The sequence below is a fragment of the Ornithorhynchus anatinus genome, chromosome 19 (genome assembly GCF_004115215.2).
Source record: "Ornithorhynchus anatinus isolate Pmale09 chromosome 19, mOrnAna1.pri.v4, whole genome shotgun sequence".
NCBI classification, from domain to species: Eukaryota; Metazoa; Chordata; class Mammalia; order Monotremata; family Ornithorhynchidae; genus Ornithorhynchus; species Ornithorhynchus anatinus.
The window spans coordinates 16,199,864-16,218,438 of record NC_041746.1 but is presented as its reverse complement, the minus strand read 5'-3'; the positions used below and the strand labels follow the sequence as shown (position 1 = coordinate 16,218,438).

Genomic DNA, 18,575 nt, shown 5'->3' with positions numbered 1-18,575 from the left:
AGTCAGAGGCCGTGGGTTCCAATTCCGGCTCCGCCACTTGTCTGCTGTGTGACCTTGGGCAAGTCACTTCACTTCTCTGTGCCTCAGTTACCTCATTTGGAAAATGGGGATTAAGACTGTGAGCCCCACTTGGGACAAGCTGATTACCTTGTATCTACCCCAGAGCTTAGAACAGTGCTTGGCACATACTGAGCATTTAACAAATACCAACATCATTAGTATTATTATTGTGGTAATATGTACCTATGTACCTACGTGCTGTGGGGCGGGAAGCAGGGGTAGAGCAAAGGGAGCAAGTTAGGGAGATGGGGTTACTCCCACAGTGCACTGAGAATGGGCCGTCCACTCTTGAAAGAGCCCGGGCTCGGGAGTCCGAGGTCATGGGTTTGAATCCCGGCTCTGCCACTTGTCAGCTGGGTGACTGTGGGCAAGTCACTTCACTTCTCTATGCCTCAGTTCCCTCATCTGGAAAATGGGGATTAACCGTGATCCTCATGTAGGACAACCTTATTACCCTGTATCTACCCAGACCTTAGAACAGTGCTCTGCACATAGTAAGTGCTTAACAAATACCAACATTATTATTTTGAGCCAGTTAGTGGCTCTCAGAAATTCTCAAAATCTTCATGGCCCTTGCATTTCACTAGAAGAATCCTAATGAATATGATATACATTTATGCCACAAATCAAAATGCTAGTCAAGCCAACAATTGTCCCTCTTTCCGAATTGCAGTTTGTTCCTTGTTGAAGGAGCAGCAAGGTCTCTTGGATGGAGCACGGGCCTGGGAATCGGGCCTAACCTAATCCCAGCTCCCACCATTTGTCTGCTGTGTGACCCTGAGCAAGTCACTCACTTCTCTGTGCCCCAGTTATCTCATCTGTCAAATGGGGATTAAGACTTTGTGCCCCATGGAGGACGTGGACTCAGTCCGACCTGATTAGCTGTGTCTACCCCAGTGCTTAGTATAGTGCTTGGCACATATAAGCACTTAACAAATGCCTTTAAAAAAAAAAAAAAAGGAAGAAACAGCAGCCTGGTGTCAGAAGCCAGGACTTGTTCCGCACAGTTCTGATGTTAAACCAGTAGACTCCATTAGGACGGTCTTGAATATAGTGTAGCGATAAATACTGAACAGTGAGTACAAATGTGGAGAATCCCTCATTGAAACCAGGCCGAAAAACCAAGTTCATTCATTATTAAAACTTCACACAGATGTGCAGTTTAGACCTTCAGAGCTACACACCTCCCTTGGATCGCCACAATTTTGTTTTTGTTTGTTTTTATGGTATTTGTTAACCTCTTACTAGGTGTCAAGCACTGTTCTAAGCCCCGGAGTAGATACAGGAAAATCTAGTCAGACACAGTCCCTGTCCCCCGTGGGGCTCACAGTGTAAGTCAAGCTCACAGTTTTAGGGAAAATTGTGTATTCTACATTGTACATTTGCATCTGTGGCTGTGCTAATGGAGAATGGATGCATTTTGAAGAACGGGAACCCGCAGATCAACTAAAATGACAACTTTATCCAATAGCTCTAACATCCATATTAGTTTATAGTAATGTCAGTCTACCCCTCTAGACCGTGAACTCACTTTGGGCAAGGAACAGGAACATGTCTTCCAACTCTGTTGTATTATATTGCTCTCCCAACTACTTAGTGTTCTGCACACAGTAAGCGCTCAGTAAATACCATTAATGACGATTGATGATCCTCCCTTGTCAAATATTTTACCGGAGTTATGGAGAAGGATAAAACCGACCGAGAGGATTTGTAACATCTCTTTCCAACAACTGGATAAATAACCCCGAATATCAAGAGTTGCTGGTGCAGTAAAAATGAAAAATGAACAGTAGTACAGTAGTAGCTAATAACGAACAGTACGTTAGTGAACAGTAGCTACCGGAAAGTCTCTAGGCATATAGGCCGTGACTAAAATCATTTAGTGGTATTTATTGAGCTCTTGCTGCGGGCAGTGTACTGTACTAAACGCTCGGGAACTTGCAATAGAGTCGGTAGACACAAACCCTAACCAAAAGGAATTTACAGTCTTCAAGGGGAGAGAGTTATTAAAGTAAATTTTGGATACGTGCTGTGGGAGTGAGGGTGGGGTGAATAACAAGTGATTAAAAAGTACAGATCCCAAGTGCCTGGAGGATGAAGAAGAGAAAGCAAGTATGACCCAAATCAAAACAGTATTCAAGGAAGCTTTGTTAAAGGAGGTAGGATTTTAGGGGGGCTTTGATTCGTTTAGATGAGCGACCTGATCTAGACTCTAAGCTCGTTGGGCAGGGGCCGGGTCTACCAGCTCTGTTGTACTCTCCCAAGCGCTTAGTAAAGTGCTCCGCACATAGTAAGCCCTCAATAAACACCATCGATGACACTGATGATCTGGTGGAGGGAAACCCGACTACTAATCCCGGCTCCGGTTCTAACTTGTATCTACTCCAGTGTTGCCAACAGTGGTTGGCACATAGTAAGCACGTAGCAAGTACCGTATTATTATTATTAGCACACTTGAATATTAAACGTGAATTTTGCAGATTAAAAAAACCCAAAGGAAACCCACGATATTCACTGAATTCGGCTCTAGTTCTTCTCCACGGCTACTCCCTGCTCAGAGGTCAGCTTCCACCCGTCGTTTTTAGTTGATGATTGGTTTTAAGTTACGCCCATCTTGATATTCACTTTTAAGTGTAAGGAACCAATTATAAGGATGAAAAGGGCAAGACGACTCCATCGCTGATGCTTTACCCTAGCAACACTTCCCCACAAGAATGACTGTATTGGAAACTGGGTCAGGAAGTCTCTGTCCTAAATGAGCTCTCTTCTCTCCAAAAATACCACATCTTTCCTGGCCGGCCCCGTACAAACGAAAGGGGAAATGATATGGCCTTTCCGTTTTCCAGCTTAGTTTCATTTCCCTGACTCAGGCTTGCAGGTGCAAGTTAAACAGCTGAATCGGATCCTTAAAAGACAATATTGCAATTTAGACCCTTTAAATTAGTAGTACTAATATTAATTATGGTACTTGTTAGGCTCTTGCTATGTGCTGAGAGCTGGGGTAGACACAAGCTAATCAGATTAGCAGCGTGGCTCAGTGGAAAGAGCACGGGCTTTGGAGTCAGGGCTCATGAGTTCGAATCCCAGCTCTGCCACTTGTCGGCTGTGTGACTGTGGGCAAGTCACTTAACTTCTCCGTGCCTCAGTTCCCTCATCTGTAAAATGGGGATTAAGACTGTGAGCCCCACGTGGGACAACCTGATTCCCCTATGTCTACCCCAGCGCTTAGAACAGTGCTCGGCACATAGTAAGCGCTTAACAAATACCAACGTTATTATTATTATTATAGATTAGACACGGTCCACGTCCCACATGGGGCTCACAGTCTTATCTCACAGATGACGTATCTGAGGCACAGAGAAGTGAAGCGACTTGCCCAAGGTCACTCAGCAGACCTGTGGCAGAGCTGGGACTAGAACCCAGGTCCTTCTAACTCCCAGGCCCGTGCCCTATCCGTTCGGCCACATGGCTGCTCATCTGTCTTTCTTTCCGTGTTCTCATCTGTGTTCTTTCCAGCCGGCAGAACATCCAACTGTCTTTCTGTCCAGTTAGCTAGCACCGTCGGTTTCTGACAGCTCTCTTGCCAGAAATCCTAGACTCTCAGATGCGAATCTGTAGAATTTGTTGCCCCCCCCCCCCCCTTACCTCAACTTCATTCAGGGCATGGGAGGGGAAGAGGGGATAGAGAATGATCTGAAATTGTATATTTATAGCATCCTTTTGGCATCGGCCCTTTAAGATAGGTTTTGCATCTGTTTCTTAAGTTAATTTTCCCGTTCAGATGCTCTCCAACGCCATTTACTAGTTCGCATTTGCTTGGCTCACATCTAGGCTGGACTTGACATTGGTCCATATGTCTGGAAAGAATAGAGCATTCCTTCTACACATCCTGCTCTTTTAATAAAATTATTCCTTCTTTCCTAATGATGGAGCACAGAGTTCGGTAACGGGAAGAAAACCGATCATTTGCTTCAAAACTCACAGGATGGCTTCCAAACTGTGAGCACCATGACTCATAATTACAAGTTCAAAGTTGGGCTCTTTGATACAGGAAGAAGCCCCACCAGAGAGAGGTTCTGCTCTTGGGGACTTTTAAATTCCTTTCAACCAGAAAACCCAATCGTCGCCTCAAGGCATCGCGAGGCTGATTCGACGAGTCGAAAGAAATGAGTGGGGTAGGATTGGACTTGTTAGACTAGAAAGCAGCAAGGCCTACTGGATGAGACACAGGCCTGGGAGCCTGAGGACCTGGGTTCCAATCCTGAGACTGCCACTTTCCTGCTGGGTGACTTTGGGCAAGTCACTTATCTTCTCTGTGCCTCAGTTTCATCAACGGCAAAAGGGGGACTCGATACCTGTTCTCCCTCCTATTTGGACTGTGACCATTCCATGTTGGGTAGGGAATGTGGCAAGTGGAGGTGAGATGGCCAGTGGCTCACTCTCCCATGTCTTGGAGCCCAGGGAGGGAGAGAGAAGACGATTAGTACAGCGCCTTGCACATAGTAGACACTTAACAAATACCATAATTACAATTACTATTATTAAAAAACAGGATGTGGATGATGTGAATATGTCATTCATTCAGTCGTATTTATTGAGCGCTTACTGTGTGCACAGCTTGGTACTAAGCGGGTGGGAAAGTACAGTACAGCAATAAAGAGAGACAATCCACTACCTTTCCCCCGAACCCCATAATATGTTTTTTTTAAATGGTATTTGTTAAGAGCTTATTCTGTGCCGGGCACTGTACTGAGCACTGGGGTAGATGCAAGCTAATCAGGTTGGACACAATCCATGTGTCTGAATCCCCATTTTACAGATGAGGTAACTGAGGCCCAGAGAAGTGAAGTGACTTAACCAAGGTCACACAGCCGACAAGCGGCAGAGCCAGGATCAGAAACCAGGGCCTTCTGAGCGCAAGGCTTGTGCTCTAACCAATAGACCACATTGCTGCAGCGTGGCTCAGTGGAAAGAGCCTGGGCTTCGGAGTCAGAGGTCATGGGTTCGAATCCCAGCTCTGCCACTTGGCAGCTGTGTGACCGTGGGCAAGTCGCCTCACTTCTCTGTGCCTCAGTTACCTCATCTGTCAAATGGGGATTAACTGTGAGCCTCACATGGGACAACCTGATGACCCTGTATCTCCCCCAGGGCTTAGAACAGTGCTCTGCACATAGTAAGCGCTGAACCTATACCAACATTATTATTCTCAATCTCTAGCTCTGTCTCCTCCTTCTGTCTCCCTGTGCTCATTATACTCCCTCTCCCACGATCCCTTCTCCTTGGTAGCAGTCTTCTCCCATTTTAACTGTTTTATCTCTCTTTTCCTCCATTTTTTCCTTTCCCCTACTGCCCCTTGCCCAGCTTCTCCGCAGATCCCATCTTTCCAGTGATTGATCGACTTCCTGTCACCCTGCTACAAGTTTGGCCCCCTGTTCAAACACAAACACTGGTACCCCCGCTTCACGCCCACTCTTCCTTAAGTCAGTGAGGCAAAATGGAAGTGCCTCAATCCGTATCATAACAGCGTGGCCTAATGGAAAGGGCACAGGCCTGGGACTTTCATTCATTCCATAGTATTTATTGAGCGCTTACTATGTGCAGAGCACTGTACTAAGCGCTTGGAGTGTACAAATCGGCAACAGACAGAGACAGTCCCTGCCCTTTGACGGGCTTACGGTCTAACCGGGGGAGACGGGCAGACAAGAACCAGCCGACCTTGTGACTTCTCCGTGCCTCTGTTGTCCTCATTTGTAAAATGGGGATTTAATACCTTTAATACCTTTTCTCCCATCTATTTAGACTGTGATCCCCTTGTGAGACAGGGACTGGGCCTGACCTGGTTATCTTCTATCTACCCCACCACTTGGGACAGTACTTGGTACTACTGAGGACAGTGCGTGGCACATAGTAAGTGCGGTACAAATATCACCATTATTATTATTCAGCCTAGGTGAAAACACTCCATCAAGGAGAGTCTACACACTCGTGGACAGGTGAAAATTTAAGTCCAGTGATGACTCACCATGGGAAGGGGCCTGTCACATGCCCCAAGACCCCATCTCTAAGAGTGTTTGGTGAGGTGATATTAATTTAACAACTTCTAGGGACCTAAGACGATCCAATACCTGAGTAGCCCAATGGACCCTTGAGACTGCTGTTCTCCTTCCAACAGTAGCGAAAGGATCCTCCTGTATCCCCAAACCATCCTCCTTCCCAGACCCCTTTCATGGACCTCTTGTCCATGAATGTATCGTAACTCTTCTTGGACCACCTGATATTCCCAACCCGCCCAACTTTGCAAGGTAAAGAATCCCATAGGATAACCACCCGCTGTTTGACTTGTAGAGATTCTGCAGCATCCAGCTACTAAAATCTCAGGATTAAGAATTCTGGGAGTATATTTGCAGAAGAGGAGAGCTGTCTTCACCTCTAGAGGCGTGGCAAGGAATTGGTTGGATTTAAGAAAGCGTCACAGTGAGCATACAGAGCCAACCATGCACTCAAGAACATGTACGTCTAATTACGTTACCTGGTACTCTTCCAACCACTTAGTACAGAGCTCTGCACATAGGAGGTGCTCAGTAAATATAGCTGATTGGTTAACTGAACTTGGATTCAGTCTACCCTGAGTCAAGGCCCTTAGGGATGAAACATATTTTTAAAAAATGATATTTGTTAAGCACTTACTATTTGCCAGGCACTGTACTAAGCACTGGGATAGAGATAAGATAATCAGGTTGGATACAGTCCCTGTCCCACATGGGGCTCAAAGTCTTAATACCCATTTTACAGATGAGGCATGTGAGGCATAGAGAAGTGAAGTGATTTGCCCAAGGTCACGCAGCAGACAAGTGGCCGAGCCGGGATTAGAACTCGCGTCCTCTGCCTCCCGGGCGCGTACTCTATCCTCTGGGCCATGCTGCTTTTCGAGACACATCTTGCGATGCAAACAGCGTTCAAGAGGCCCATGTTGGGAAGTCAGCGTTTCAGTCAATCATATTTATTGAGCGCTTACTGTGTGCAGAGTACTATACTAAATGCTACAAAGAGTACAATACAGTGATATAACAAATACACTCCCTGCCCACAATGAGCTTACAGTCTAGAGGATGAGTGTATCGGGTACTCAGAGCCCCCTTCATCCACCCCTCACCTCCAGAGTTGACAAAAAGTTTTGTAATGGAACTTCTAGAACCATCTTTAATATTTTCAAGGGAAACTGGCAGCCATAATTTATGGCTGGAAGCCCACTGGCAGTCTTGTGCAATTCAGTCGAGGTTGGCCTGGCCAACACTACCCAATTTCCATTCTTGGCCACCATATTTAATTCGCCGTTCCTTCAATTTTCACCGGGAGTGAAGTCTCCAAGACCCATTTTAACGACATACAGCTCCTGCCAGTAGAAAGTGTAAACCCCAAGACTTGTTTCTCCCAGGAATCAGTACCCTCCAGCCACGAAAAATGCGGAGGGCATTCTTGGTAATGAGGAAGGAAGCCAAAACAAAGAAATGTGAATGTCAACTACAGGGAATTGCTAAAACCAAATAGATATTTTAATGAGCCAGTTTTCATCTCATGACTGCAAATTGATCTTAAAACCTTCTGGCTTACGGTGTTAGTGGGAAGACTGGTGTTGGGAATCACTAAGCAGGCAGCAAATATACACAGAACCGCGGAGCTGTCAGGGAAGATAACGACAGACAAAATGATAGTATTAATTAAAGCACTTATTAGGTGCAAGCACTGTAATAATAATAATTATCGTATTTGTTAAGTGCTCACTATGCGTCGGGCACTGTACTAAGCACTGGGGTGGATATGAGCAAATCAGATCGGACACAGTCCCTACCCATTTTACGATGTGGTAAGAAGTGAAATGACTTGCTCGAGGTCAGCCAGCAGACGAGCTGTAGAGCCAGGATTAGAACCTGTGACCTTGTGACTCCCAGGCCCGTGCTCTATCCACTACCCCATGCTGCTTCTGCCCTGGGAAAGGATTCACAAATGGGAAATTGCTAGTAATTTTTTTATGGCATTTGTTAAGTACTTGCTATGTGCCAAGCACCCTTCATAGCACTGGGTTTGATGCAAACTAATCAGGTTGGACACGGTCCCTGTCCCACTTGGGGCTCATTTTCTTAATCCTCCTCCTCACGACGGGGTAGATGCAAGATAATCAGGTCCCGCATGGAGCTCACATCTAGGTAGGCCCAACTGGGACATGGACTCCGTTCAACCTTATTATCTTGAATCTACCCACTGCTTAGTACAGTGCCTGGCACATAGTAAGCCCTTAACAAACAAATACCATAAAAATTATCACTATTGCTATTATCATTATTGAGGAGTAGGCATCCGTCCCCCTCTTAGGGTCACATCTGAAGAGTTTCCGGTTCTCTTCCAGTCTTGACTCCGGGAAGGAGTCCATTCCTAGCTTGGCCGGGGGCTAACGAGCAGCAGGCAATCTGCTACAAGTCAAAACTCACCTGTGCTGGGCAGCGGCGGCATGGGAGAGAGTTAACGGCAGAGGCTCAAGTTTACTGAGCAGAAGGAGGCGATGGTAAACCACGTCCATATTTTTACCAAGAGAACTCTATGGATACAGCCTCAGAACGATCACAGATGGAGGTTGGGCGTTCTGGGAGAGATGTGTCCGTGGAGCCGCTGTGGGTCAAAGACGACTCGGCGGCATACGACAAGATAAGGCATCACACCAGCAATCATTTGTTGCTGATGTTCTCTGTTTTGTTCTTTGGGAATTTCGAACCCTTTCTTTCACTGGGAGAGAAATTGATGGAAAGCAAGGAAAGGAGTCTAGTTACCTTTCCTCCATGAATCCCCATTAGCTCCAGCTGCCATTCCGCTTGCTCGAAAACAGGCGTTCAAGTTCCTGGGGTCTAGACCCAGAGACTCCTTGAGATAGTACAGTGACGGAGATGGGCTATGACACTCCCCAGCTCCCCTGCCCCGACGCTGAATCTTTTTGTTTTACTGCATCAGTGAGTAAAAAAAAAATCAACAAATCCAACGTGACCCGGCAACGGTATAATATGACCCTTCACGTGCTTTCATACATAGCCCCTGGAAACATTCCAGTGCCCCAGATTCCTCTCAAGTTTCAAAAGCAGAAATGTCAACATGATAAAAATTGTTTTTCGAGTTTTAATGTTGGTTATCAATCTGGGCATTTCTGAGCAACTCTTCATATAACAGGAGCCTTTAACTTTGAAGAAGAAAAATTAGAAGCTATGCACTCCAGAAATACTTTGAGGACTGTGAAGTTAATTCAGTAAATCTTCAGGACAACTTTAAAAGGAACTCGTGTTTCTGTTGGAAATGGGAAAACAACCATAGCCAGCTAGACCTATTCGTAGGTTTCTATTTCTCCACGTGTGGCCAACTCGCAAGGCCCTCCTTAACCTACTTAGGTTACGATTCGGTTTGTGGCAACAGGAGGAGAGTGAGTCGGGTGCCGTCAACTAAGAGGAAAATAAAGCAAAAGCCACCTAAACGGTCTGCCCTTAATTCCCATTCAGCGACACGGTCTATGAGGCATCCCCCTGTCTGCCAGGAATGGAAGGAGATGTGTGATTTCTGGACTGGGCGGTTCTGAAACCATGTTATTTATTTAGATGTGGTGGATCCCCAGGGTGGGTCCCTTAATGTGGGTTTGACTTCAGATTTTCCCTTCCCTCCCCTCCCTAGAGTGCTTGCCAAACTTGCCGTACATGAGCCCGGCTCGGTCGTGCCGACAGAACCTACCAATTAAATGCTATCTTTTGACATCCTTCACGTGGCCTCGAGGTAACGGACGGGCTAATGTAGGCGTACGTCTCTAAATCCACCAAACCCCATGGCATCCAGCTGTTCCATTCGGGCTATAACCTAAGCCCGGTGACAAGAAGCAAGTGTTCTCTTCACCAGAAAGGTCCGTTCTTCGGTCTTCACATCTGCAGCCGCTTTAGTCCTGGCGAAAAAGGATATTTTCCCTCAGTCTCCGATTCCCTGTCTTCACTGCACTGGCCCTACCTCCCCCTCAACTTGGCTCTGGTTTACTCACCGACTTTTAGAGAAAACATAGCTGTGCAACCAGGCACTTGAACCACTATCCCTACAACTTGAACAACGAACGGTCACTTCGCTCCGACGCCAGACTCCCGGGAAGCGGCCAAGACTGGTGAGGACGACAAGGAGCCACCAGCAACCCCGGTTGGGGAAACGCGGTTCAGAGTTGAAAACAGACATTTGCGGCTGAGCAAAAAATACTCGGTCAACATCTCGCAGTGACTCGTGATTATAGCCCAAGGCCTACGAGAGCTGCATTCTTACTAAGAAGTCAAGGTGAAAAAGGGCACCACCGGTAGTGGAAAGCCAAAGCTTTCCATGGTGACCGTAAGCTCGTCCTCTAGACCGTAAATTCACTGTGGGCGTGGATCGAGCCTCCTAATTCTGTTGTAGCGTACTCCCCGAAGTGCTTAGAACCGTTCTCTACACATAGTAAGCGCTCAATAAGCGCCGTTCATTCTTAGCAGACGGCCTTCAAAACCTACGGTACAATTAGAAAATCAAGCCAAGACATAGGCACATCCACGGAAGGTTAGACGAAACAGGATGTTGATAATATTTATTCACACGGCTACAGCCCCACTGATTTATATTCGTGTCCCTTTAGACCGAAGCTCACTGTGAACAGGGAATCTGTTTATCGTTACAGCGTACTCTCTCAAGGGCTTAGTACAGCGTTCTGCTCACGGTAAGCACTCAAAAAATACTCAAACGACTGGCTCACTCACTGACCGATGGAACCACCCCGTCCGAGCTCAGGGGAGAGGAAATCTTGCCTTTCATAGCGTCTTTCGAATCCACCCTTTTCTGTCCATCCAAACCCCTACTCCGCTCATCCGAGCAGCTATCATAGCCTGGCTTGACTACTGTATCAGCTTTCTCGCTGACCTCCCGGCCTCCTGCCTCTCCTATCTCCAGTCCACATGTCACTCTGCTGCCCGGATCATTTTTCTGAAAAACCTTTCAGTCCACGTCGCCTCACTCCTCAAAAACCTCCTGCGATTGCCTCTCCAACTCCCCGTCAAACGGAAATTCCTTTCCAACAGCTTTAAGGTGCTCGATCAGGGCTGCCCTTCCTACCTTACCTCACTGAACTCCTACTCCCCCCCAACCCACAAACCTGGCTCCAGTGCCAACTTACTCTCTGCACCTCGATCTCATCTATCTCATCCCTGACCCCTCACCCACGACCTCCCTCTGGCCTGGAACTCCTCCCCCCCCTTCATATCCAACAATCCACCACTCTCCCCACTTTCCAAATCCTCCTAATATTACATCTACAAGAGGCCTTACTCTGATTAAGTCCTCATTTCCCCTATCCACTTCCCCCTCTGTGTCACCCTATGCACTTGGTTGTGCATCCCTTAATTCGTCGATCAATCAGTCGTATTTACTGGGCGCTTTTCGGGTGCAGAGCATTGTACTAAGAGCTTGGGACAGTATGATACGTCCGATTTGGTAGGCATGTTCCCTGCCCACAAGAAGCAGCCTACCTTAGTGGAAAGGGCACGGGTTTGGGAGTCAGAAGTCGTGGGTTCGAATGCCGGCTCTGCCATATTTCAGCTGTGAGACTTTGGGCAAGTCACTTAATTTCTCTGTGCCTCAGGTACTTCATCTGTAAAGTGGGAACTGAGACCGTGAGCCCCACGTGGGGCAACCTGATAACCTCGTATCCACCCCAGCGCTTAGAACGGTGCTTGCCACAAAGTAAGCGCTTAATTAAGACCATCATTAAGGAGCTTACAATTTAGAGGGGGAGACAGGGATCACGTCTATCAACTCTGTTATAAGGAACTCTTTCAAGTGCTTAGTACGGTACTGGGCACCCAGTTAACCCTCGATAATTATGATTAGCAGCTTTTGCAAACAACATATTTCCTCATTCCTCAAGAACCTCCAGTGGTTGCCCATCCACCTATGCGCAGAACTCTTTACTCTCTGTTTTAAAGCATGGAATACCTTACCCCCTCCTAGCTTACCTCCCTGCTTTCCTACTACAACCCGCTCTGCACACTTCGCTTCTCTAATGCCAACCTTCTCACTGTACCTCGATCTCCTCTATCTCGCCCCGAACCTCTCGCCCACATCCTGCCTCTGGACTGGAACGCCCTCCCTCTTCATGTCCGACGGACCTTCACTCTCCCCACATTCAAAGCCTTATCGAAGGCCCATCTCCTCCAAGAGGCCTTCCCTGACTAAGCCCCCTATTCCTTTTCTCCCATTCCCTTCTGCGACGCTCTGACTTGCTCCCTTTATTCATCCCCCCCTCCCTCCCCAGACCCACAGCACTTATATCCGTAATTCATTTCCATTAATGTCCGTCTCCCCCATTAGACGGAGAACTTGTAGTGGGCAGGGAATGTGTCCGTTTATTGTTGTACTTTCCCAAGCGCTTAGTACAGTGCTCCACGCACAGTAAGCGCTCAATAAATACGATCAGTTGATTGATTGATTGCACGAGACCACTGCAGAAGAGAGTCCAGCATCTGGGCAGTAGCGCTTCAGCGTGGCTCGGTAGAAAGAGCACGGGCTTGGGAGTCGGCGGCCATGGGTTCGAATCCTGGCTCTGCCCCTTGTCAGCTGTGTGACTGTGGGCAAGTCGCTTAACTTCTCTGTGCCTCAGTTCCCTCATCTGTAAAACGGGGATTAAGACTGTGAGCCCCACATGGGCCAAACTGATTACCCTGCATCTACCCAGCGCTTAGAACAGTGCTTGGCACATTGTAAGCGCTTAACAGATGCCAACATCAATTAATTAGTGCTTGCAAGCTACGTCTAATATCTTTTCCACTTCCGCCTCTTCACGTCAGTGGGAGCATGTGGCAGCACTGATCGGGCACCTGGTGGGAGGTCCTAAAAACGTTTCCAGATGCTGCCCATTGAATGTGGATTCTTGGTGACAAATCTGAGGGTAGGGTCCTCAGCGATAAAAGTTGTTTTGCTGTGACACAGGGTTCTGGAAGCATCCCTTCAGGTAGGGTTAGGAGGCATCGTGATTCGTTGCCTGGTTTCAGGGGCATCACCTTTCTTATACCCAAAAGATATATTTTTTATGGTATCGTTAGGCCACTGTACTAAGCACCGGAGTAGATACGAGCTAGTCAGGTTGGACACAGCTCAGGTCCCACGTGTTAATCCCCATTTTACCGATGAGGGAACTGAGGCACAGAGAAATGAAGTGACTTGCCCGAAGTCACACAGCAGACAAGCGATGGAGCCAAGATTAGAGCTCAGGTGCTTCTGACTCCCAAGCCTGCGCTGTATCCACTGGGCCACACTGCTCCTCACCTGCTTCGTGAGGTTTTGTGAAGTTTTGACACCTTTCTTCTTGAGACTTAGGTTCTTTAGTTTTGCCAGCTTTTTCACTCGCCTCCAGCTCTAGTCTCCAGCTCCTAGCCAGGATTCCTGGAAAGGGCACAGGACCAGAGTCAGGAGAACCAGTTTTAATCCTGGCTCTGACAGTTGCCTGTTTGTGCCTTAGTTTCCTCATCTATACATATCTGCTGTCCCTCCCTCTGAGACGACGAGCCCCATGCTGGGCAGGGAACGTGTCCTATCCGACTACCTTGTGTCCAACTCTGCAGTTTCCTCATCTGTAAAATGGGAATTACATATCTATTCTTCTCTCTTACATTACGAGCCCCACTTGGAACAGGAAATATGTCCAGTCTGATGGCCAAGGCTTAGCCCAGAGCTTGGCATTACTATTAGGGCACTTAATATTATTGTGGCTCAATCCATTTCCCAATCTGCATGGGGCAAGATTCGTACATTTAAGTCTTCCCGGAAACCGCCCCCATTTCGAATTTCTTTATGTGCTCAATCTGGGTGCTCACAAGAAGCGGTGAGGTTTAGTGAATAGAGAACGGGCTTGGGAGTCAGAAGGACCTGGGTTCTAATCCCGGCTTCACTACATGTCTGCTGTGTGATGTTGGGCAAGTCCCTTCACTTCTCTGGGCCTCAGTTACCTCATCTGTAAAATGGGATTAAGAATGAGAGCCCCATGTGGGAAAGGGACTGTGCCCGGCCTGATTAACTTGTATCTACCTCAGAGTTTAGAACAGTGCTTGGCACAGAGTAAGCGCTTAACATGTACCGTAATTATCATTATTATTGTTATTACTGCCTGGGCAGTCAATCCTTTTCAGCCATACACACACAGAGGCAAACATCATCATCAGTGGTGTCTTCTTTGACTAAAAAGGACAACTGGGTACATGGTGGCGGGTTGAGGGAGGTTGGGGGGGGTGGGGGTGCAGTTGAATAGGCAAACTAATGTTTAGTTGCAAGCAAACATCTGTGGGAATTGGCCATAGTCGACAAAAGATAGATCAGAGCGGACATACCCAACTTTGACTTCAGAGCCTCAGATATACTCGCAAGCCATTCGCCTTAAACCCTCTTCGACCGCTACTCTGGGGAGCTTCAGGAAAACATAATCCCTTGAGCTTCCCTTCCCCACTTCACTCCCTTTCCCAAACACTTCCCAAAGAGAAACTCCTTATCTACTGTGCTGCTTTATGAGAAAAGAAAAACAGATCTCATATTACTTGTAAACAGACAACGGAAGAGGAGTCGCCCGTATTTCGACGCGAGGCTTCCAGTCGGAGGAGGGATGCAAGGGTGTGAGTCAGACCTAGTGCCGTGGGGGGAAAAAACTCCATTGTAAAACTGATCTGCTTCAGGCAGGGGTGAGTCTCCCAGTTACGCTGTCCGAATCCTTCACTGTCGTCCCCTTCAGATGTGTGTGGACTACATATGTGGAAATCTCTCAGAGAGCCTCGCCGTTTGATTCTCTATTTGAGAAGGGTGGAGTGTTCCTGTGCGTTTCACCGTTCAAACATGCTTCACAGAGCTATTTTTATCAGCCGAAATTATTAAATTGGTGTCAGATGTGCTGGTGGTGGTGCCCAAACCTGAGTCTTTTGTGGGGGGCAGGAGGTATGTGTAGGGTTTTCCTGTTGAAGGCTGACCACTCAACTCTCCCGAGATGCTGCATAAGTTAGGCTCCTTTTAGATCCACCTGAGCAGACGGCCTGAACAAGGTCCAAGCCCATCCTGCCGAAACCACTTTGAACCTAGGTTTGAAAGAGCTGGATCGGCTGGGGAAACCATGAGTTAAAGATGTAGGTAAATTCAGTAGGCATGCCTACGTATTGTCTTGTCTTATGATGTCGAGTCGTTTCTGACCCATAGCGACTCCATGGACATATCTGTCTCTTCCGAAACGCCCCACCTCCACCTGCAATTGTTCTGGTAGTGTATCTGCATAACACAAATATATATATACATAGGCACATATACCACGTGTATCAAAGGCACTCTCAGTCAATCAATAATGGTGTTAATTGAACGTTAAGCTCATCGTGGGCAGGGAGTAAGTCTGTTTATTGCTTCACTGTACACTCCCAGGTGCTTAGTAAAGTGTTCTGGGCACGGTAAGCACTCAATAAATATGACCGAATGAACAGAGAGCAGTAGTCAGCACTTGGGAGCATACAATATATCAGATTTGATTCCCTGCCCACAAGGAGCTCACAAGCCTAGAGGGGGACTTAAAGGCTACTCTCCCTAGAAATCTTAATTGAATTTTGGATTTTATCACAAGCACAGTTGATCCCAACTTTAATATTACAACTACACGGGACTTTGGGCCAAAATGCCCATTAATGAACATCGACCAGTGGTGTTTACTGAGCCGCTTCCTGTGAGCAGAGCACTGTACTAAGCATTTGGGACAGTACAACCGAGTTGGTAGACATGTTCCCTGCCTCCCCGGGAGCTTACGGTCTAGAGAGGAGCTTAAAATCTACTCTCCGTGGCAATCCAAATTGAATTTGGGATTTTATGGCAAGCACAGGTGATCCTAACTTGAAAATTACTACTCATGGGATTTTTGAACCAAAATGAACACCAGTCAATCGGTGACATAAATCGAGCCGCTCACGAAGCTCTCGGGAGAGTACGGTACAGTAAGGTTGGGAGAAATAATTCCCACCCTCAATAGGGTTAACAATCTAGCGGAATTAACATGAATCCGTTGTGAGGCAAGGAAAGATTTCAGACCAACGGTTGTTAAGAAACTTCAAGACTTTGTGTGCTTTGCTACTAGGCCAGGGGTATTTAGTGAGATATCTGGCAGTAAATTTGGTAGCTAATGCAAAATGTGAGCTTTCACAAACAGTTGGTATTAATGCATCATTTAAATTGAAGTCCTTTTTTTTCGAGAGAGAAAATAAAAAGTAATCAGTATCATTCCCTGAAGTCAGACCAACGGTCTATTTATGGAATCTTTCAATGGCATTAGAGAGAGAAGGTAATCCGAACCTCAGAATGGGAGATGAAACAAAAATGGAAAAAATGTGCAATTTACAATAGTGAAAATGCCAATTGTTTTCACTTTCAATTGCCTTCAGTGATCCAATTTTGAACGCTCTGGTTTTAATTTTGAAAGAACTTAATGCTGTTCCCCCGAACCCGGCATTCCAGGAATTTAGGCAAGACTCCTTGGATGCACAAGTGAGTGAAACAAAATGAAGTGAAATGTGTGTCATTGAAACAACCTCCTTCAAAAATGCCTCGGGACTCTTGGCAGGCCTAGAGAGCAGTTTGTTATAATCCTTTCGGTTATATGCTAAAGGAGCCATATGCTGGCTTTAGTGCTTGCCTAAAGAAAGAACAAAGTAAATACCAAACTCATGCCGCAAGTGAGGCCAATTCGATGTCTCCCCTGAACAGGAATAAGAGAAGAAATGTCCCTTGGACGCCAAGAGGCTTTTGAAATCTTCAAGAGGGATCACGCTGACAGCATAACCATCGATGACAACAAACAGCTTCTGAAACAGAGGTAAGAGGCTTTGGGAAGGTATGTGTCCAGGTATTCCGAGCGCCTCCTTTCCTGGGAGGAGAGAGGAGAGAGTCTGTGGAAAAGAGATTAATGTCTTGGCCTTCACAGCCAGTGAACTTCGACCTCGGTGGTTTCAGGGTCTTCTTCAAATATGAGGGACCACTCATACACTCTTCCTTTTTTTTTCTCGCTTTCTCTCAGCCCCTCTCTCTCTAACTCTCCCTCTCCCTCTCTCTCTATGTAAATAATAATAATCATCGTGATATTTGTTAATCACTTACTGTATGATAGACACCGTACTAAGCACTGAGATGGGCACAAGTAGTCTCCCTCTCTCAATATATATATATATATATATAAGTCCTTCAAATACAAAGGACTCACTATAGAGAGAGAGAGAGTGACTGAGAGATCTTTCATTTATATGTATGTGTGTGAATGTGTGTGTTTTGTCTTATGCTGTCACGTCATTATGGACACATCTCTCCCAGAATGCCCCACCTCCATCTGCATTTGTTCTCTCAGTGGAAAGAGCACGGGCTTTGGAGTCAGAAGTCATGGGTTCGAATCCCCGCTCTGCCACTTGTCAGCTGTGTGACTGTGGGCAAGTCACTTCACTTCTCTGGGCCTCAGTTACCTCATCTGTAAAATGGAGATTAAGACTGCGAGCCCCACACGGGACCACCTGATTACCCTCTATCTACCCCAGCGCTTAGAACAGTGCTATGCACTTAGTAAGTGCTTAACAAATACCAACATTATCATTATTATTATCATTCTGGTAGCGGATCCATAGAGTTTTCTTGGTCAAAATCCAAAAGTGGTTTACCATCGCCTCCTTCCACACAGTAAGCTTGAGTCTCCACCCTCAACTCTCTCCCGTGCCGCCGCTGCCCAGCACGGGTGAGTTTTGACTTGCAGCAGATTGCCTGCCACTCGCTAGCCACTGCCCAAGCTAGGAGTGGAATGGCTAGGCCTCTGCTCGACTCTCCCTCCCGTAGCCGAGGCTGCTAGAGTCCTGGAAACTCCCCAGGTGCGACCCTGAGAGGATGCATTGTGTGTGTATATAAATAAATATAGGTAAATATATATAGGGGTGTGTGTGTGTGTGTGTGTGTAGCCTAACCTGCATTGAGACTTTAAATCAATAAATGGTATTTATTGAACATTTGCTGTGTGCAGAGTACCGTACTAAGCATTTGGGAGAGTATAATACAGCAGAGTTGGTAGACATGTTCCCAGCCCACAGTGATCTTATAGTCTAGAGGGGGAGACAGACATTAATATAAATATAATTTAGAGAACAAAATTTTGGCTATGATCAAGGGACTAATTTTTACCTGCACCCATTTCTCATGTCACTCATTTGTCACTGTCTGCCTCACCTTCATTTAAGAAAATTGATGTAGCCGGGGTCTGGATTTGACAGAAGAGATTTAAACTCTAAACAGATTCCTAAATGCTCTGTGTGCCAGTGAGGATTACTAAACATTGTGGCAACTCGGCGATTCTGAGCTGCCATACAGGGCACTAGGAAGGTAGGTGTTTAGGAAAATACGCCCAGAGAGAAAGGCATCCAGTGCCATATCTGGACAGGACAGGA

At 46.7% G+C, this 18,575-nt stretch overlaps 1 protein-coding gene and 1 non-coding gene across 6 annotated transcripts in view; one reads left to right on the top strand and one right to left on the bottom strand.

Moving 5' to 3' along the window:
- Positions 1-18,575, top strand: part of KIF6 (kinesin family member 6) — a 208,935-nt gene that overhangs the window by 130,920 nt on the left and 59,440 nt on the right. For all 5 annotated transcript variants that reach the window (XM_029046860.2, XM_029046859.2, XM_029046864.2 and 2 more), the window contains one exon: positions 16,864-16,972. In XM_029046860.2, coding sequence (XP_028902693.1) covers positions 16,864-16,972 — 109 coding nt within the window. The remainder of the gene's footprint in view (positions 1-16,863; positions 16,973-18,575) is intronic.
- LOC114805791 lies at positions 17,886-18,023 on the bottom strand. The gene has a single exon (XR_003753814.1). It is a non-coding gene; the product is annotated as a small nucleolar RNA SNORA7 (small nucleolar RNA).